General features: G+C 36.0%; 3 protein-coding genes across 4 annotated transcripts; 1 reads left to right on the forward strand and 2 right to left on the reverse strand.

The window, feature by feature from the left end:
* Window positions 1–6430: 6430 nt before the first annotated feature.
* LOC103868706 (deSI-like protein At4g17486) lies at window positions 6431–9097 on the forward strand. Of its 2 annotated transcripts, XM_009146783.3 has the most exons (6): window positions 6431–6672; window positions 6781–6926; window positions 7791–7850; window positions 7983–8240; window positions 8325–8612; window positions 8704–9097. In XM_009146783.3, the coding sequence occupies exons 3-6, from the start codon at window positions 7814–7816 to the stop codon at window positions 8958–8960; spliced, it is 840 nt and encodes a 279-aa protein (XP_009145031.1). In that variant the 5' UTR covers window positions 6431–6672; window positions 6781–6926; window positions 7791–7813; the 3' UTR covers window positions 8961–9097. The 2 variants fall into 2 exon arrangements, with proteins under 2 accessions (XP_009145031.1, XP_009145030.1); XM_009146782.3 differs by lacking the exon at window positions 6781–6926 and having other exon boundaries at window positions 6437–6672.
* A 90-nt stretch (window positions 9098–9187) lies between these two features.
* On the reverse strand, window positions 9188–11393 carry LOC103868707 (peroxisomal membrane protein 11A). Its single transcript, XM_009146784.3, has one exon. It carries the CDS (start codon window positions 10107–10109, stop codon window positions 9429–9431), a length of 681 nt encoding a protein of 226 aa, XP_009145032.1. The 5' UTR covers window positions 10110–11393; the 3' UTR covers window positions 9188–9428.
* Window positions 11394–18044: 6651 nt separating this feature from the next.
* Window positions 18045–19854, reverse strand: LOC103868708 (desiccation-related protein PCC13-62-like). The gene is made up of 3 exons (XM_009146785.3): window positions 19471–19854; window positions 19049–19274; window positions 18045–18598 (listed from the first exon to the last, which is right to left on the reverse strand). Exons 1-3 carry the CDS (start codon window positions 19800–19802, stop codon window positions 18227–18229), a joined length of 930 nt encoding a protein of 309 aa, XP_009145033.1. The 5' UTR covers window positions 19803–19854; the 3' UTR covers window positions 18045–18226.
* Window positions 19855–22306: the final 2452 nt, after the last annotated feature.

Genomic DNA, 22306 nt, shown 5'->3' on the forward strand with positions numbered 1-22306 from the left:
CTCAGTACACAAAATAAACAAATAAGGTGATAACGGATCACCCTGACGAAGACCCCGGTTTGGTACAATATGTCCTTTTGGTTGACCATTGATCAACACTTTATATTGTACCGATGTAATGCAAGCCATTATCCGAGTTACCCACCTTTGTGCAAATCCCAGCTTCAACAGCATCGCCTCAATAAAAGGCCATTCAACTCTATCGTACGCCTTGCTCATGTCCGTCTTTATGGCCAAAAATTTCTCCTTACATGAATTATTCGTTCTTAATCCGTGGAACATCTCTTGGGCAATTAATATATTATCTGAAATTAATCTTCCAGAGACAAAAGCTGACTGTGTTTCTGAGACCAATTGTGGTAATAGCCTTTTCAGTCGTTGACAAAGCACCTTTGAAATAATCTTATATCCCACATTACAAAGACTGATGGACCGCAATTCCGTCATCCTACTTGGACGCACCGTCTTTGGTATGAGGCAAATATTAGTCATATTCATCCTCTCATCCAGGGATCCAGTTCTGAAAAACTCGTTAACCATGTATGTAATGTCTGATTTAATAACCGACCAGGATTGTTGGAAGAATAAAGCAGTCATTCCATCCGGTCCCGGAGCCTTTTCTGGATGCATCATAAATAAAGCCGATCTTACTTCCTCCTCCGATGCCCAAGAAGTTAGAGTTCTATTTTGATCCTCCGTAATCAGAGTGGGTATCTCTTGTAAAAATTCATCATAGCCCGATGGTGATGTCGTCGCAAATAATTCATTAAAATAATCAACCGCAACACCTTCTACCTCAGATTCCGATGTAACCCAATTACCATCACTATTATGCAACCCCACAATCTTATTTTGTATCCGTCTCTGTTTAGTCAAAGCGTGGTAAAATTTTGTATTACGATCGCCTTTTGCATGCAAGTCGTTCTGCTTTTTTGTTCCCAATATAATTCTTCATCCCTATAAGCTTCTTTCAACTTCCTAGACACATCTAGCACTTCCTCATATGTCTTTGTGTTATCACACTGAATTTCCTCCAATGCCTTCTGCAGAGAATTAATTTTTTCCTTCCCATATGGAGGGTTATTCTTCCTCCAAACCGAAATTTCACGTCTACAGCTGATAATTTTGTCCACAATACCCGAATGCTGTCCTGGTCTTTCTGTAGACCAACCTTTCGAAATGGAATCCATAAGACCATCCATTCCAATCCATCTCTTATCGAACCGAAATTGCCTTCTTGTCCTGACGAGCTTCTCATCTAGACTCGTAACAATAGGCCTATGATCCGAACCTACCATTCCCAAGTACTCCACGAAGGAGGATGGAAATAAATTATGCCATTCCACATTCCCTAAAGCCCGATCAAGTCTACATCGTACCGTTTGTTTGTTCCTCTTCCCGCTCCATGACATAGTATTCCCCAGAGAGGGGAATTCCAAAAAGCCACAATTTTCAATCATATTATTAAAATCTACAAAGGTAGACGCGTGTCTTAACACTCCCCCTTCCTTTTCATGATTACCTGTTATTTCGTTTAGATCCCCAATAATAAACCACGGCTCCAATCTATTTATCCCAATTCGAGTAAGACGTTCCCATACTTGATCCCGACGATCCTGAACAGGGTCCCCATATACAAAAGAAATAAAAATTGTTTTTCCTTTATAACTTGTTTCAACATCTATAATTCTATTACTTGAATAGATAATAGTAACTGGTGAATCATGGCTATGATAAAGAGCCAGTCCTCCACTACTCCCAATTGGATCCACCGTATGTAGATGTTTATAACAAAAATGAAATTGAAAATTCTGGACAAAGCTAAACCGTTGTTTTGTTTCCGATAAGAAAAGAAATGCAGGTTTATGCTTATACCATATCTCTCTCAGATAACTAATCGTATAATTACTCCCCATACCTCTACAATTCCAACTTAATATTTTCATAATCAATCTCCGTATAATAGTTTGAATTTCCAAAAATAAACCACTATCCAATAATTTGGATCCTTCACAAAAATTCCTTTTGTGTCACACTGGTGAAAAGAAACCTTTACAAAGCCACCCCAGGCCGAGTCTATTAATCTCGTGATCCCACACCATATTCCTACGACTCTACTATTTTGATAAAGCAACCAAATCTCTCCATGTGGTGATAAACCTTTTACAAATACCATTAGAGATAAACCGGAAACAATACGGTGAAAATGTCGTCTTATCTGGTCAATGGCATTAACCCACCTTCTTAACCAATAACGGGAACAATAAAAGCTATGCACATAGATTAAAAAAATCATTAATTTCTTATATTTTCGAAACAAAAAATATTATTAATTATTTACCTAACCACAATTAAACCAATAGAAAAATAGAAGATATATTATCATTGGTCAGACAACATTAATTATTAATAAATGTTACATAGAAAACCGAAAACGACATATAATTTGGAACAAAAAAGTTTTTCTAAAACGACTTATATTGAAAAACGGAAGGGCTATTAGATTAAAGATTTTTAATCTTTCTTCTAAAATACATTAAATTTTACGCTATTTAATTTAACAATTTTAAATTCTGTTAAACATTTTTGTTATTCAATTTTGATGTATTTTCTGATAATGATATTTTAATGAACATATAAAATGAAATAAGGTTGAACTTTGAAGATTATTCTTTATATTGTTTATTTTATTAGATATGTATTATTATCAATGTAATACAATCAATTTGGAATGTAGTTTTTATTAGGGGAATTTGCCGAAAACGATCTTTGATTTTAAATGCAAAAATTTATCCTAAATTCGGTCAAATGCAAAAGTAATCATTTTTACAATTATAATTCTAAGAATTTTTTGAGGTTAGTGAAGTCTTCTCTAGAAGTCTTCTCATGTATTTAATCTAAAAAATAATATAAAAAATATTTTGATGGAAAATAAATTGAAATCATAAACAATATTAGATGATAAAAATTTAGGAAAAAATGCCTAAACTACCACATTCCTAATACCATTTTCATGTTTATCTTAACAACTTTTACCCTCGTTTTTAAAGAGGTAAAAAACAATTATAACACTCGAGTTTAGAGTAATCTAGATTTAGGTTTAGAGTTGAGGAGTATGGTAGGGTTTTGGAATGTAGAGTTTATGATTCTAATATATATATATATATAAATAAATAGTTAAAAATAATTTATAAAAATAATTTCGAATTTCAAATATTTTTTTTGAAGAATATCAAAAAAAAATTTTTGTACAAAAAATATTTATAAAAAAGTTCAAATTTAAAAGCGTATAATTTGAAAACTATAAAAAAATATTGTTTATTATTTTTTATTTAAATAATTATTTATGTATTTATATAAAGAAATGGTATAAAAGTCTTTTGCTTCTTTAATTATGAAGGTATTTGTGAAAATATATTTTTAGTGAAGGTAAAGATGAATAATGGTACCAACAATACGGTAAACAACAATATATCGATGAGTAAATATAGGTTGTAAGTCATGATTTTCCTTGGTTTAGGGTTTGATAACATATGTTAAAGTATTGTTTGTATTTTAGGGTTAGATTTTCGAATCCTTATTTTTTTTTATAAAATTAAATATTTGAAATATATATGTTTAGTTTTGTATATATTAAACATTTTAAAAGTTGATCTTATGTTTAATGAAGTGTTTGTTGGTACTTGGTTAGTTATTTGGTTTTACGTATGATGCATTACAAAACTTCTTGGACAAATAGGGTTTAGAAGGCTTCCCAAGAAATCTTTCGAACTAAATATATTTAACTTAATTAGATTTTTTGTTTCTTTATATAAAGAAAAATTACATATTTTCTCTCTTCCTCTTAAATGGCGATAACAAAAATGTAATGTTTGTCACTCTATAAAACTTTCAAATCTCTCTCTAATTTCTTTGAACTTGAAAACATCAAACTTCATATATATTTCTCATTTGTGTCTCATGTCTTTCTCACTAATTTATCTTATTTTGCAGGTTTTTCATTTCATGATTTTTGTCTTTCACTCTTTTAAAAGTAAATCTATTAATTTGGATATGTATTTTATCTATTTTATATGTTAGATTCAAAAAAAGTTATAGATTTAACCTAATGGGAGTGTTTTATTTATTATTTAAACATAATTGATTTCGAGACTTTCTCTATTTTGAAGCCATAATAACGTTTTTGGATATACTGGTTTTTCATATCTAAGTTAAACTTCATACTTCGTTAGCAACCAGTTTCAGAAGACTTCTCCAGAAGTCAAGATTCTGGAGAAATTTTCTCAGTGACTCTTCTGAAACGAATAGTAAATTTAGGGTTTAGAAAACTTTTCTAGTGCATCTTATGTTAGAAGATTTCCCACAAAACTCTTGTGAAACGAAAATATTTTACCTAATTGGAATTTTGTCTCCTTCTATAAAAAATATTTACATATTCTCTCTCTCTTCCTCTCAAATGGCTGAAACAAAAATGTAAAGTTTCTCATAGTAAAACTCTCTAACCTCTCTCTAATCTCTTTAAACTTGAAGACACCGAATTTTATATCAATTTCTCATATTTTCATCTCATGTGTTTCATACAACTTTATCTTGTTTTTGTAGGTTTTATATTTAATGGTTTTCACCATCCACTTTTTGAAAGGTAGATCTATAAATTTTGGATATGTATTTTGTGTTTTTATATTTTAGATTCAAAAAGCTATAGATTCAACCTAATGTGATTGTTATATTTAATACTTAAGCTAAAATATTTATTTTTGAAGTTTTCTATGTTTTAAAGACATTTTAACGTTTGGAATATGAAGGTTTTTCAGATCTAAGGACAATATCGGACTTCAGACTTTATTAGCAAACTTTTCCAGAAGACTTCAAATTTCATTCTTCTGGAAAATTCGGTTATGGAAACAAAAAAAAACTTGGTAAGATTTTATTTTCAGAAATTATTTTTTTTTGTCTTTTTGTCTGCTAAATTTAAATAAAATTATAGATTTAACTTAATGTGATTATTTTCTTATTATTTTAGCTTAAAATTGTATTTTTGGTCTATATTTCTTTCAAAAAAGTAAGATATCTTTCTTTATGTTAATTGTTTCTTATTTAAGTTTAAAGTCTTATTTAAATAAAAAACTTTCTTTGGTTGTAATCATTTTTAACATTTTGAGATATGCATTTTTTTTTCAAATCTGAAGACTATATAGCAGACTTCTCGCCAGACTTCACGAGCAGCATTCTCACAAGACTTCCCAAGCAGCTTTCTCAAAAGACATCACGCGAATTAAGCGGAAAATTAAAATTTTAGCAGAAAACTTAAATAAGTGAATTTTAACCGCGAATTAGCAGACCGTTAAAGAAGTCTTCTAATTAACCGTCAAATTTGACAAAAAGCATTGTAACTTATGTTGCAATTGATGGAATAACTCCACATATTGTATTCTATCCTGAATTTACTCAAAAGTAAGTAACCAAAATGATTTTTTTGATTGAAAAATAGTTTTTTTAACAACAAAAGGTTATTTTATTACTTAAACTTGAGGTGATCTAGATAACCAGACATGAATAGAACAACCAATAAAGTAGAGTTTCCATGAAAAGACCTTGCAGTTTTAGCTAAATAATCAAAAATTCCATTTTGCGCTCACGGAGTATAAGAGATATTGAAAGCCGAAAAGCATAGCTGGAGATTTTTTAATCGCATCCAGTTCTGTTTCAAAACTTGGCCATGCATGAGGCTCTTTTATCCTTGTGATCAAATTTTTACAGTCCAAAAGTTCTGACTTGTCGAATGTTGGATCATACTCTCCATAGCACATCGTTGCTTCTAATTATGTATGTAAAGCAGCCTCTCAAAGTCTTAAGTTTCACATCTCCATAAGTTAAATCTTCCCCATGCTGTCCATCCAAACCCTAATTGAGCTGTAGAGATCTAAGATCCATCCACCATACAGATGTTACCCAAGCTTAAGGCTTGTGGTTCTTCATTAAAATGTTCTTGTGGAAATGAATGCATCGTTTCATTTGCATTAAACTAAACTTGACATTTGCTTTCTGCATATTTGACTAGTTCCAGAGGATTTTTATCTACGCCCCTAAATATCTTATCTTTCCGAGCTTTCGTTGATATACTAGATTATTTAGGGATAAGAATTTCTGTAAAATTCTGGTACTTCAGTGATGTTCTTTCTCCAAAAAATATAAATTATTTTAGCGTAGATGCTCGGGTCGAAAAATATTCGGGCTAAATGATGTTGCTGATAAAGATTATGTCTGTAAAATTGATGGACATTAGAAAATAACATGAATAATAATTTCATCAGCTTCCACATCTTTGACAATAATTATCGCATCACATATGGCCGCATGTCAAGTTTTTTTGTTACTGCTATGTGTCCTATTAACAGTTAGCACATAAGATGATGTTTATTCTGAAAGACCTTTTCCAAGCTCGATACATTAAAATCATCATCCAACCTCAATATTCACCCTTGGTTTTTCTCCTCCCTCGTTATCATCTTCTACTTGTGATTCTTAAAAAAATAAAGAAAAAAAATTTGAAACACACAAATTTAAGTCTCCGTTTTAAGAAAGAAAAAGAAAACATTCGGTCTCAGGTGGTTCACACAGTTAGTGCCGAGTCTCACTTCTCTGCACCGTTGCGCCTAATGGTTTTCTCTGGTAAGTTTTACATTCTCCAGAAATTTTTCTCTCTTATATATTCTTTTCCGCCAATACATTATCTGGTTAATGTAAATGTTCCGGTTTTGATTTTCTCAAAATTCATAGCGCCTTCTCCTTCTCGGAATAGTAGCAAGACTGCAAGAGCTTAGTATTTCTTTGCTCTCCTTAAAGCTCTGTTTTTCCTACAGATCGGGAACACTAAACCCTAGCAAAGACAGTACATCTATTTCTAAATTGACAGTGCAAAATGGGTCAGTTTTGTTTTGAAATAACTTTTCAAGATTAATACTACACTTTTCAAGATTTGCTTTTTTGGGGAATGAATGCAGTTTCAAACTTAGTGTTGTAGTTTTGATTAGATCTTATGCGGATAGAGAAGGTGTATGAATTAAGATTGAGAATTATATTGAGCTAATACTGTTTTAAGTATAAGTTTCATGATATACAACTGTTCATCTTAATTGGAGTCATTTGAGTTTTCTTTTGTTAGTAAGACTTAAAAGTTAGTTGGAATGAGTTGTCGAAAGTTTGACTTGTCTCCTAAGCCCTTTACTAAATCTATCTGTATCATCTTCTCCTGTCTATTCTCCTTAATTTAATGCAAAACCACCAACATCTTTCGTCTTCATGATTGCAAGTGCTGACATGATAGCAACTCTTTAAGAGCGCGGCTTTATATTATACCACTCATCTTTGCTCACTTTTCCTCTTTGATCTTTGCATATTTGGAAAGTAGCATAGAAAATTTGGACTTTGAAGGGTTAAACAACACTTTTTCTAGGCTACCAAATCTTTCTAGTATCACAAAACGTATCTTCAGAGTGACCCAGTCTTGTTTATATTAAGATGGAAAGATGTGACCACAGTCTTGTTTATTTAAATTTTAAAGGTGCATGCTCTATTATTATATTTATACTCAAGTCTTGTATAACTGATTTGAGCCGGCCAAAAGAGATCTGTGTTGACTTTTAAATGAGCTGTTGTTGTGTTTCAGCCAACTAGCAAAGATTATAAAAAAAGTTCTATTTTTTTTTTTTAATATCAGTCAATTGTGGCACAGAGCTCTTTGCTTGTGCACCTTTCAGAAAATGTCATTGATTGATGCATACGTACAGGATAACCCCTACTGAGGCATCCAATGTTGAAGGGAGAGGCAGAGCCTAAGCAGAAGAGAGGTAACCATTTTCACTTAAAGTTTTGTCTGATTAATCAAAATGTTTTCTACTTCAGTTTTGTGTCCCCTTTTCTGTCTTAATATGACTCAGTTATTGAGTCTAATATCTGAACATGAATTGCTCAATGAGCAGGTTGGTCAGAGTCGCTGCTAGAGTTTCGGTCAGGGTTAGGGGAAAAGATGAAAACTGAGCCAAAGAAACGTTGGAAATCTCTTGAACCGCTTCATCTGAAAAGCAAATCAGTTGCGCGGTTTTGCTTCTTTTCGAAAATCAAGTCGAACAACTATGGTCCAGGCCGTGCACCAGTCTATCTCAATGTTTATGACTTGACTCCTATTAATGGATATATCTATTGGGCAGGGCTCGGTATATTTCACTCTGGTGTAGAAGGTAAGCTTTTGTGTGTTTCTTGTTGATATTGTTGTCTTATAGTTACTGCTAGCTAACTCTGAAGATTTGATGTTGAATGCACAGTTCATGGAGTAGAATATGCTTTCGGTGCACATGATTATGCAAACAGTGGTGTTTTTGAGGTTGAACCAAGGCAATGCCCAGGCTTCAAATTTAAGAAGTCGATATTCATTGGAACCACGAACTTAAACCCGGGACAAGTTAGAGAGTTCATGGAGAACATGGCTTGCAGTTACTATGGGAACATGTATCACTTGATCGTTAAGAACTGCAACCACTTCTGCCAGGACGCTTGCTACAAGCTTACAGGCAAGAAGATCCCGAAATGGGTGAACCGGCTTGTGGAAATAGGTAAACAGAGGTCCGCTGCATTTGCAAATCGTTTGAAGAACTCTGTTAGATGATTGATTTGTCTTGAACACAAACTCTGCTTTTCCTGCAGGTTCTGTGTGTAGTTGCATACTTCCCGAGTCACTCAAGATTACAGCGGTTTGCCATGATCCAGACGAGCAAATTCCCGAAGAAGAAAACGAAAAGAGAAGTCTTACGAGCTCATTCAGTTGCTTGTCTTCCATCTCCATGAGACAAAAACAGCTTTCGACGTCATCCTTATTCCTACAGTCACCTCTCAGAGGCTGCTTACCTCCATTTCAACTAAAACGATCAAAATCTAACAGCAGTTCCTTAAAAGAAATGTAGACGACCACATTTGTCTTTGTAATGGTGTTCGAAAAAATGTTACTTTTAACAATTCTTCAATCTGTTTGTATCGCTTCCAAAGCTGGGAACCATTTCATCTTTCCATGTATTGATTGCCTCAACTCTGTTTATATATCTAAACTGGCTGTCTTAGTTGAGAACCCATTTCTACTTGAATTTGAAAGAGACATTGTATCAAAACATCAGTGTTGTAATAAGCAGACAAGAAAAAAAAATGAAACCTTTATTCAAGAACAAGAGTTAAAAGCATGTTTTTATTGCTTCCAAAGCTTGGAATTATTTCATCTTTACTGATTTAAATCATGTATTTCTTCAACTCTGTTTATATATCTGATAAACATTGAATTTGAGAGGAACACTGAAACAAAACATCAGTGATGTAATAAAGCAGACAAGAACCAAAAAATGAAACTATTTATTGAGTATATGGATTACGGAAACGAATGATCAACAAGAAACCCAGTTCTTGTGAGTACTGATAATGGCTGAGAACAAACCTGCTGAAGAAATCACACTCGGAGCTGATAACACTCCCTTACCATCCCTAAGATCTGCGATCGTCATCAACCCATCAGCAAGATCTTGCAAGATGGACAACACTTTCAATGTCTTCTTCTCCTTAAGCTTCTTCATCTTCTCCTCTTCTCCTCCATTAGACATCTCAATCTCGTCCTTGATCTTCCTCAAATCCCTAATCTTCAACGAAACGCTCCCGACATACCCCACGAGCTCCGCCCATGCGCTGATCTTCTGCAACCATTTCGCGTGTTTCGCATCGATCAATCCCGATTTCGCTAACCAGATGAACTGCTCTACGAAGTAGTACAACCCTTCGCCCCCGTACGCGATTACCAGAAGGAGGAGGTCGCGGCTCGAGTCACGTGGCGAGGCTCTGAGGGCGTTGATGTCTTGTACGAATTTTCCGAGACGGAAGGCTTTGCGGCTGACTCCGACGCTTGATTCAAAGCTCTTGAGGCGGTGAGTTAGAGAGCCCGATTCTGGGAGAAGGGATGATGCGAGGATGATCTTGGTTGTGTAACGAGAGATCTTCAGGAGCTTGTCTACGCCGTCTCTTTTGGCCAGGTATGTTTCGAGGTGGTTTAGGAAATCTCTGTTTTTTGGATCCATGGAGACGAGGTTTTGGCAAATTGTCGATTTAGCAAAGCCAAGATGATTGATGTGAAAGGATCCCAAGGCTCATTTATTGGTTAGCGTGCCCGGCACTGATTGTTATTGTGGCCGTGGACGATGTTGCTGGATCCCAAGTCGTTTTTTTAAAGAAAATTTTACTTAAACAGCACACAAATTAAGTAATATTACCAGAAGTTTATAATTTATTTTTTTTACTACAAAAATGTCACTAATTGTTAATAAATATCAGAAAATAAATTTGGCGCAAAAAAAAAAGCTGATATGTATTAATGAACTCAGTTGTAAAGCGTTACAGCGGTTAGACGATTGAGTTAATATATATTGCGGTTGATTTGAACAACATGACTGATTTATACGTATAAATAAATCCAACGATACGGTTGAGTTACAAAAATATGACTGATTTATGAACTATAGGCTAACTTACGAACATAAACAAGCCTTAAGTGATGGATGATTTACATAAACCTTGCTAATTTTTGAGTTAACAGCTGACTTACAAACACAAGTCTTTTTTTAAGGAAACTTTTCTTAAACAACACACAAATTAAGCAATATTACCAGCTGTATATAAAAGATTATGTTGTGACAAATAACTCAACTACAAAATCAGTTGTTAATACACATGAAATTTGTGTTTATGCTCAATAAACAACCCATCGTATGTGTGGACTAGTATTTCAGTTGTAAGGAATTTATTGCTTTTGGGGATTAGACGAAAAATCCATTATAGATATGCGGTCAATGTTTGGGAGGATCCTTGGGTTCCCACCATACCATTCAAGCCGACTTGACCTTTTGCCCCAATGTTGAATCCAAAAATGCCAGCCAGCGATCTAATCAACAGTCAGTCAAAAGAATGGGATGTTGGATTACTGGTGGTTTGCTTGGAAGATAAAAGTACCTCAGAAGATATGTCATCTTATGTGGCAATTGGTAACATGAGATGTAGCAGTAACAAGAAATCTGACACGTCGACATATTTGATGCGATAATTATTGTCCAAGATGTGGGGAACCATAAGAAACTGTTACTCATGCCATCTTCAAATGCGTCCCAGCTTTACAAGTATGGTCTCTATCTGCAACAGCAACTAACCCTAACATCTTCCCGCTATCAAGCATATACGCCAATATGGATTATCTGTTCTAGAGGAAGAATAACATTGCTGAACCAAAATTAGATATGGATCCTTATCTTTGGATAATATGGCTTATCTAAAAGGCTCTGAATGATAAACGTTTTAGGGGGATAGATAAGGAACAACTGGAGGTAGTCTGATATTCGGAAAATGAATGTCAAGCATGGTTTAATGCAAACGAGATGGTCGCTCCCCCCCCCCCCCCCCCCCTTAAGAGCATAGCGTTGAGGAGTCGCAAGTCATAAGCTTGGACAACATGTGCATGGTGGATACTTCGTGGACTTCCACAACTCAATTTAGTGGTTGCGTTTGGGTTTGGAAGGATATGTTTGGGAAAACTCAGCTGTTGGAGACATGGAATTTAAGTTGCCGAGAGACCGCTTTACATTCAGAAATGGGATATGGAGAGCATGCTTCAGTTTTCGACATGTAAGAGCTTTGGAACATATTGCAAGGATTTGATTGCGATGATACATGACTCTCAAGCATGGCTGAGTTTTGCAACAGAATTGGAAGTGAGAAAGACGATGCATATATGTTTCCCGGATTTCAAGATCTCTCATATCACAAGAGCGCTGAATGGAATTTCAGATTCTTTAGCTAGGACTGCACAATCATTTTACAACGATCTTTATTTTATTGGTTATTCTATTCCGGTCTGGTTACCCGGACCATCTCAAGTTTGAGTAATAGAATAGCCGTTTGTTGTCACACAGAAAAATCTGGCACCACATGAATTCGTTAACGTGTTTTAGTGAACTCAGCCGTAAAGCATTAAGACGGTATTGACGATTGAGTTAATATACATTTCGGCTTATTAAACAACTTGGCTGATTTACACATATAAATAAGTCCAACGATATGGTTGTTACAAAAACATGGCTGATTTATGAGCTCAAGCTGACTTACGAACATAAACAAGCCTTAAGTGACAGTTGATTTACAAAAACTTGCTGATTTTTGAGCTTACGAACACAAGTTACAATTGATTTATACATCGGCTGGTTGAGTTGTTGAAAAATTGCATGAGTTGTAGATAGGACACGAATGAGTTTTGTTTCTCCTGCTCATGTAATGATCATCGGCTGGCTGAGTTATAAAATTGACGGGTTAGTTATGGGAGATAGTTACGCCTGATTTACGTATAACCAGCGTAAATCAGTTGTAATGAGATGGATTAACGGTAACTCCGCCTAATTATGTCTGATTTACTAGAAAAGATTAATTATTAAAATAACATCATTTGACGGTTGATCTTTTTTACGATACAACTGACTTAATATTTACGTTTTCGTTTGGTGGCCTATTTTTGCACCCAATTTTTTGTTGTTTAATTATTAAAATAGTATTCACGTTGCGACTTGCTTACATTTGTACTTGATTGCTGATTTACGTGTTTTTTTGGTGGCTTACTTGTCATATAAGAAAAAAATGGCATCAGATTAGATTTACCATGTCATCAGCTACTATTTTCCATGTCATTATTTACGTTACAGACAATCTCAAATTAATTAGGGTTTGTGTTGTGACACCTTATCTTATTCTTCTTTCTTCTTCTACCTTCTTCATCTGATACCCATATACAACATTTCGAGGGTCTAGAGTTATGCATTTAAATAAGAAAAAAACACACGACAAATTTGCGAAGTCGATACTCGATGATTACGGAGTGAGTCGAGCCATCAGATTCAGCTGTGCTACTTGTTCTCGAATAAAGCTTTGAAAACAATGGTGCACAATACTATACCATTTTACGTCTCTAATACTCGACAATTGAAAAGTTTTCTAAGCCTATGGAAAATCGAACAATACGTCTTTGTGTGGAGATTACGGGAAAAGGATAGCGAAATTTGTCGGATTTACTAGTACGATGCAGCTGACTTAATAATCAGCTTCATGCCCCTCCTCAGCTTCATCCCCCTCCTCAGCTTCATGCCCCTCTTCATCTTCATCCCTCACATCAGCTTCATCCCCCTCCTCAGCTTCATCCCTGTCATGTCCCCGATCCGAGATAGGATTGTTGGGATGAGCCATGGTGCGGGGAGACGCACCAGTCAGGTCATTAGACCAGTAGACAAGCGTATCATGGCTCAGACATAGGGTTAAGGGCATCAAAGTGTTGAGACTTAACCAGGGTGAAGAAAGAATGGGTTTAATGGAGCTGGACGAGTGATGTGGGAGCTGGACGGGACAGCGGCCGAGTTTGGGCAGCTCAGGGAAGCTCAATGGGAGCTCAGTTAGTATGCATCAGCTCATGGAGCTGGAAGGACTAGCTCACTCAGCTGGGACCAGCTAGCAATCAGCTCAACTCAGCTGGGCCGAGTGTTCATGTCCGGGACGGTTGGGGCGGTAACAAGGGCGGTTATGGTGGTTCGGTTAGATGGTGAGGCCACGGCATGGACGGTCAGTTAAAGGGCTTGGCCTTGGCATCAGGATAGAGAACCGACAGGGACAGGAGCAGTTGGAGGCAGTTGAGGACCGGTTGGGGGCAGTTATTGCCGAACGGTTGCAAGGGAGAGAGAGACACCTTTTCGGTTACAACTCCCCCCCCCCTTCGGCCCATGGCAGTTCCGACTCCCTCTCTCTATAAATACAGAGCCCTGGATCCAGATTTACACACAGAATTCTTGAGGGGAACCTCTGCCAAAATCGTGAGAGACAAACCCCAAAAGGAAAAAAGAGAACCGACGATCCAAAGAGAGAACCGGCGAGAGGCTTGGCTGTTTGTTCCAGGAGAGACCGGATCGTGGGAAGCAAGGCCTGAAGAGAGGGATACCAGAAAGGGAGAAGGACAAGGAGAAGGAGATGGCGCCTGGGGAGAGAACGCCTAATGTTAGTGGTGTGGACGGCAAGCGATCGGCTCTAGTCGGCTGATGATCCGATCGGGCTTGTGGCCGGTTTGCTATGCGCCTACATCTACTCTCTCTATCTCTTTAGAATTGCTTGTTCTATCAGATTATTGTGTTTGTTGTTCTGTTCATACAGGGAACACTGAACCAAGTCCTTGGCCGGTTCAGCATCCAAGTCCTAGGCCTTTGACCGGACTGTTCTTGGTCGGATTTGGATATTCTAGTGTGTTGAGTGGAAATCTGTTTATGGGAATCTCTTAGTTGGGATTTATCAGGGATTATCAGGAATTTTAATTAGTTTTTGGGAATTTATTTGAGTATGTTGGTTTTGGACAGGTTATAGATTCTAAGTAACCGAACCATGCTTATCTAGACTTGATGTTAGGATATCGGCCTTATGAGTGTGTAATGTGTCTTGTGTGATTTCAGGATCGGACATGGACCATGGTAAGGGAAAATCACCGTGAAGACTCAGGCCATGGGAAGATGTGTGGTGAATGGGTTATTGTAGATAGATATGAAGTACTGATAGCCTATTGTGCAACTTGTGAACTTATGTTAGATTAAGTGTGTATGACTTATTAGGACGAACCTGAGGATGATGTATGGATCTCAGTTTATATTTATACAATTGATTTGCCCCTTATGTTCTTGTTAGAATGATTGTCTTAAACCTCATTTGAATTGAACTTAGAAAGATAAGACTTAGAAATCGGATTACTCGGACTTAGATTGAATGGTTAAGGCCACGGATCAGTTTGGGCATAAGAGCCGGGATCGGGTCTTACAATCCCCCTCCTCAGCCTCATCTCCCACATGATCTTCATCCCTTTCCTCTGAAACCGTTCTCATCTTGCTAAAGCTTTATACACAAAGACGTACTTCATGCGTTTTAATTATCTCGAGCAAGTTTCGAACTGGTCTATCACTTGTAACATGAATAGGAGGAAGGTCTGGAGCCATCTGTTGTAATGAGTAGGTTAACTCCACAGACTCTGTGTTCATGTCCAGGTTATAATTTTCTTGAGCCATTGCAACAAGATCAGCATGTGTCGAACCTTCACTCAAAAATAACATTCTCGCTCCTTTGAAATGATCAACCACAAAATTCCAACATCCATGTTTCAACAACCATTGTCCATACACTACATGTAACTGACGCATCATCTGAAAAAGTCAAAATAAAACACATTAGCAAACTTAGAACAAAGAAAACAAAAGTTTATTAAAGATCAAAGTGGACAACTTCAATCTAAGTCCTCCTGACGACTAAAATATACGTCGTCTGGTCAACGCAGAGGTTATTTTTGCAATTGACTTTGAAATCTGTTATTTCAGACGACTGAAAAATAAGTTGTCTTCTTTTGTTTGGTTAAAAAAAACTCCAAAAAAGTTAGACGACTTACATTTCAGTCGTCATAGGTTAGTTTTGCATTTGACTCGATTATTTCAGAAGTTTGACTTTCCGGGACGACTTACATTTTAGTCGTCTCGTGAAAATTAAAATAATAATATTTTTTTAAAACTAGACGACTTACAATTAAGTTTTCATAGGTTAGTTTTGCAATTGAAAAAAAAACTTCAATATTTAATTATATATAGACGACTTACAATTCAGTCGTCCATCGGACGACTTACATGTAAGCCGTCCAGGATTTACGAGGTTTGACCAGAATCTCGGAATAAAATTCTGGACAACTTACAAGTAAGTCGTCGGGCGGATGACTGAATTGTAAGTCGTTTGGGTATAATTAAATATTGAAGTTTTATTTTTCAATTGCAAAACTAACCTATGACGACTTAATTGTAAGTCGTCTAGTGTTAATAAAATATTGATATTTCAATTTTCACCAGATGACTGAAATGTAAGTCGTCCGGGAAAGTCAAACTTCTGAAATAATCCAGTCAAATGCAAAACTAACCTATGACGACTGAAATGTAAGTCGTCTAGGTTCTTTGGAGATTTTTTTGTAACCAAACAAAATCAGAAGACTTAACTTTCAGTCGTCGCAGAAAACAGATTTCATAGTCAATTGCAAAAATAACCTCTGCGTTGACCAGACGACTTCCAGGTAAGTCGTCTACAGCCAGACGACTTCCCATGTAAGTCGTCTAACGAATAGATCTGGAAGAAAACTCGATTTCATACCTTAAATTGGTGAGATAACTTTCTTAGCACACATAAGGCTTCTCCAAGCACACAAAATCTCAAACTAAAGTGACCCACCCAGAATCGTTAGCTTCTATGACTCTATGAACCATAAAAATGTAGAATCAAAATCTTGGGTTTTTAGCTCAGTGTGGAGAGAAAATGAGAGATATGTTGTGTTTAGTTCACAAGAATGGAAAAAGAAGAAGGGTAACTCGATTTTGGGAGCATTAAGATCTTCAAATTGGTTGTTCAGGGTGGTTGGGGTATTGATGACAATGGAAATCTTGTAATTACTTGAAGATGATGAGGGTGAGAGAGTAAAAATATCATTTTCGAAAAAAATAATTGATTGCATTTTCGTGAATTATATGAACTTCTGGGGTGAATAGGGCAAAACCAATTTCTAAAAAAAGGAGAAGTTAGTTTTGTGTTTGACTTTAAGTTATAGGTCAATTCTGCAAAAAGCCCATAAATTTATGTGGATGATTTGATCAATTTGTGGGACAATGGTGAATCGGTTCAGAGGTTTAAAAAGTATCTTGGTGACTACTTCATATGAAAAAACTATATCATTGGAATACCATCTACATTCATCCTCTGAATCAATACACATAATTAAGTTATTTATTTATCATACCTGAGAATTTACCTGAATAAAACTAATTTCCAACTGTTAACAACCTCAAATCAAACAAATCAAGCAACTGCCTTGCTCACCAATTCATTTACTGCTTTAAAACCTATTAATCTAGCTTTATTTCGAAGACTATAAATCTGTTGTGTAATACTAGAGTTTTTGTGGATTCGATCCCTAAGTCCTAGATCTGAACCTCTTATTTGAGAGAGTAAATCACTCCGTAGGGTAATTTGAGTGATATCAGGCACCAAGATAATTTTTGAATCTCTGAATATTAATCATGTGATTAGTTGGAGATAACTCTTACAGTTAAGTCGGTATAATAGGTTTTAGCGTTATCGGCAATCTCTTGTAATGTATATATGAGTACGTTCATCCGCTGAATCAATACACATAAATATTCACCTAAACCTTGTTTACACATGCAACACACAAGAGATAAAAACAAATTGATTAATCATGTAATTTGTTGGAGATAACTCTTACAGTTAAGTCGGTATAATAGGTATTAGCGTTATCGGCAATCTCTTGTAATGTATATATGAGTACGTTCATCCGCTGAATCAATACACATAAATATTCACCTAAACCTTGTTTACACATGCAATACACGAGAGATAAAAACAAATTGATAAGTCGAAACTAGTCAGATGTAACACTGGGCATAACGGGAAATGGATCCAAATCATAGTCGAAACTAGCTAAAAAACAAAAAAAAGACATGTATGTGACCGACGGTGATAATCCGCCGGCCACCAAATTACGATGTGAAGTTTGGAGCTTCTAGTTAAATGTTATAAAATTTAGAGAGAGAAAGAGAGAGAGAGAGAGAGAGAGAGAGAGAGAGAGAGAGAGAGAGAGAGAGAGAGAGAGAGAGAGAGAGAGAGAGAGAGAGAGAGAGAGAGAGAGAGAGAGAGAGAGAGAGAGAGAGAGAGAGAGAGACTTACAGCAACACTTACCAAAATATGGTTCAATCAGTCGTATTGTTTTACTCATTGTTCATATACTCACGAAATGAAATGGAGAGGGAGGGAGGGAGGGAGGGAGAGAGAGAGAGAGAGAGAGAGAGAGAGAGAGAGAGAGAGAGAGAGAGAGAGAGAGAGAGAGAGAGAGAGAGAGAGAGAGAGAGAGAGATCATAAGCAACCGTTTGTTACTTATTAAATTGTTTTATGCGAAAATTCATCCCTCATATCATTTATTACATAAATACGAAAATTATTTTGCTCAAGTCCCTAAAAAACCCAAAAGCCTAACAACTACAAAGGAAATTAAACTCCAGCTAAAGCTAAATCTCATTTCCAACAACACCATTATTAATCTAAATAAGATTTAGCAATTTCTCCATCAGCTCCTTTAGGGTAAAATCCACCGGGGACACTCTCATTTCCACTTCCATACACAATCCGTAGAATTTCCTCCGGAGTGCGATCAAACGCAAGCGACATCTTATCCCCAACCAATACATTCCCAGCCACATTTTCCTCAGCACCCATGGCTTTATGCACAACCAACCCCTCGTCTTTCACACCCCTTTTTCCCAATTTGTTCCTTAGATCAGATATCCTATCCGTAAAAGCTGCAACCGAGACACCATAAGGATGGACTATGTGTTTAGCCCTTGCATATAACATTGTTCTTATCACCGCGTCCTGGCCTGATTCTACTCCCAAAAGTCCGGCTACTAACTGTACAATGTTTGAGTAATTAACATATAATATATATATATATATATATATAATGCGAAAGTTTTCAAAATTTTCATCTAAAAATAATTGATAAAATAAAAAACTCATCACTACTTGTAGCCATGGTGTTTACATCACTCATTTCTTTCCAATTGAAGATTTTGAATATATAAAATATTTTTTTAAAAAAATCATTTCATGAGACTTTAGACATCAATGAAATTTTACGAGCTTTATGCTTTGTCAAAAAGACTTTACCAGCGTTATTATCTACACAAATTAATGAAATTCAAAACTATCTATATTGATGTGATGAAACGTAATGCATGATGTTAGAAACTGAAATTTCATCTTTTCGCAATAAAAAAAAATTTACATAGAAACCCTAAATTTCTGGTTAGAAGATGAGATTATATTTACCGCTAGAAGAGAGTAGTTTAGTTTTGTTACCTTCCTTGACGCGGGACAATGCAGTTTCGGGTTTGCGCCAACGTAGCCGGTGAGACCAACATAAGGGACCAAATATGAAGCAATGAGGTAATTGTAAGAATTGGCATAAGGATCAAATGGTGGCACAAATTTTCGTCCGAATGCATCATCCATAACTTTCGCAAATGATTTTTTACTTAAATCAAGAAGCGGCCTTGCAAATCCTTTCACCGTTTTCTTGATGGCCCTGTGATTTTTAATTTTTACTTATATATATTATTAGAAGAAAAAAAAACATTTTACCTGCCTAATACCTATAATTAGTTAAATATTTTTTTTTTTTTTTTTTGTAAAACAAATTAGTTAAATATTGATTGACAAGAATCACACATGATCACAACACCAAAGTGTATACACACTATGAAGCCAAATAAACATTTTACCTCAAGTGGCCAACCTCTTGCCAAGCAAATTGCAAAACAATATCTCTTGTCAAACGATCGAGATTAGCTATCTGAGCTCCAATAGGACTTGGCCCTCCCATCGTTAAACTTGGTGCGACTGTATCTAGACCAAACCCTAATGCTCCGAACAAGAAAAACTCAGCTTCAAGATACTCCAAATTCAACGGAAACTCTAATAATTTTCTGTCTTGATCTGTACAGTTCGTCGTTTGCATGGGGCAACTCATAACCTGAAGATGGCAAGTGTTGAAGAAGAACAACACCATCACTATTGGAACCAATAAGCTTCTTCTCTCCTCAATGATTCTCATTTCTATAAGAAAAAATCGTTTTCTTTTATTCGTTTCTGATTTATGTGTTTCTGGTTTGGATGTGATTTCTTTATTTATAGGGCTTAAGATATGAGTGAAGAGCAGAAAAAGTCTACTGTTTTAGCGGTACTCCGTAGAGGATTTCGCTGATACTCCCCCGTTGCGTTTTATCTGCTGGAGGAGTGACACGTGGAGTTTTGACATCTTCAGTTACTATTTTGAGGACACATGATGTCAAACAGGGTTTACCCATTCCGTTCTGTCCTGTATCGTGGCGAGTTACAGTAGACCTGTTTCCCGCAGACTGCGGTCTTCAAAATGCCGGTCCAAACCCGTACCGCAAAATATATAGGCCTTCGCGGGCCGTCCCAGGAGACGCCTCTTTATCAAACTGTCTGCTACAGCTTCTTTCATGAATGTTCAAGTAGAATAGTTGTATAAGAGAGTTGAAGAGAGCTCATAAAGCTTCACTAAATCCTTATCAAAATCAATGCCACAAAGCTCCGTTTGTGCTTACGTTCTTGAGTTAAAAACCTTCTTTTGTTATCAGTATAAGCTTTTGTTGAGTTTGAATTTGATTGAGTTGTTGTCTTTGTAATAAGTTGGCTCAAATGTTGTATTTCTTCATCAAATCATCTTTCTTTTTAATTATTTGGATTGCAAAAAAATTCGTGAATCACGTTGCCAAATTATACAAGTGACGTGATATACAACTAACTTTTCTCCTATACAACACCACTGTAACCAAATTTAATTTTTAAAAAAACACCACTTCACAATAATGAAAACAAAACCAATCAACTTAAACAAGAAATACTACATTGTAATAAAGCAATTCATAGTTGTGTATAACAAAAAAATAAAACCAAATTAAAACACCACCAGAGTTCGAATCGTCATCACTGGAGCTGGAGTCGTCATTGCCGGAGCTCGAATCATCATCACCGGAACTCGAATCATCATTGCGGAACTCCTTATGTTTTCTAGGCGAAAAGTCACAAGAATCACTTTCTTCTCGCTCTATTTCTCGTTTTTTTCCTATAAAATAAGAAATGAAAAAAAATGCAGGTCCATATAATCCCGCGTGACCCGTTTCGGCCTATCTCGCAAAAGATCCAGTCCCGCAAAGACCCGTTCCGCAAGACCCGCAAATTTACGGGCCTAGAAAACATTGTCCCAATACCGTACCGCGACAGTTCTTTACGGATAAGGTCCGCAGTCTAGATCCATGATTGCTATCTCCAAACACATATATGGAGAAGTTTTTGCCCTTTTGAGTTTAGATAAGGGTTAGGTTCATTTTTTTTTTTGGCAGAGAGAGTACCCGCCTCGCTACTCGCAACATATATAAAACATAATTTTCCAATTTTGTTCGATAGATTGTTACTACATCGAAAGTTCTACTATAAATCCTTGATCTTTTAAGACTGATTTCACAATTTTATATTTGATTTACATTTTTGATTTCACCACCTCAATTAAATGGGTTGACTGTGGGATAACGTAATAGATGGGGTGATGTCAGCAGTACTCCCCCTGTGGGATAAAGTAATAGATGCCTTCACCATAGAATCTTTCAACAACATTAGGACCAGATACCTTATCAGGTGTAGCCACAGAGAAAGGGAACTCGTCTTCTCAAAATACAATCACGTGACACGAAAAACTTGTTTGTTTCCGAATCATATAACTTCATCCCTTCTTCCCATAAAGGTACCCAACAAACGTGATATCACTCAAATTACCTTAAGAAATGACTTTTACTCTATCAAATAAGATGTTCAGTTGTAGTACATAGAGGTCGAATCGATAATGAGCTAGGGCACACAATAGATTTAAAGCAGTTGTGATTAAGCTAGGCAAACAACTTAAAAGCAGTAAATAATGTAAACATGGTGAATAAGCAATTGTTCAGTTGATTGCTTTTGAAGTTGTAAACAATATGAGAAAGAAATAGATCTAGGGTTTCACGTAATCATGATTATAGTGATAGGTGGTCAATCCTAGAATTCAAGTCTAATGCACAAGGTATCCAACTTCCGCAGTGAATCAATTCTATTGATTAAGTCCAATATCTCAGTTTTCGTTTGTTGCAGTACAAGAAATATGTGTATTGGTAGTAGTTCACGGTAGCACGAATTCACGAAGTGCTACTAAAATTTGTTAAATCCGAAACCCGACTTTTTCGTAGCGTTATTTATTCGCTAGTGAAAAATTTCATTAACCCGGGAAATAAAATGAATAAAAATACATTAATAGCGGTAAAGTGTAAAGGACTTGGTTTATTTTTGGTCTTTTCCTCCTCTCCTTCTCATCGATACCATCTCTCCGACATTTCCAAAAGTTGGAAGCCTCCATCTCTCCAAAATTTCATGAAGATCTTCCTGCCGGTGCTGTTGCCGTCGCCGGCGGTCAGATAGCAGGCGAAACCCAGTTTCGATTTCGTCTGTATTAACCCTAGATTCATTTTTTTGATTTCTCTAATTTCTGAGATTAATTTCTTT

The sequence above is a fragment of the Brassica rapa genome, chromosome A05 (assembly GCF_000309985.2).
Source record: "Brassica rapa cultivar Chiifu-401-42 chromosome A05, CAAS_Brap_v3.01, whole genome shotgun sequence".
Taxonomy (NCBI): domain Eukaryota; kingdom Viridiplantae; phylum Streptophyta; class Magnoliopsida; order Brassicales; family Brassicaceae; genus Brassica; species Brassica rapa.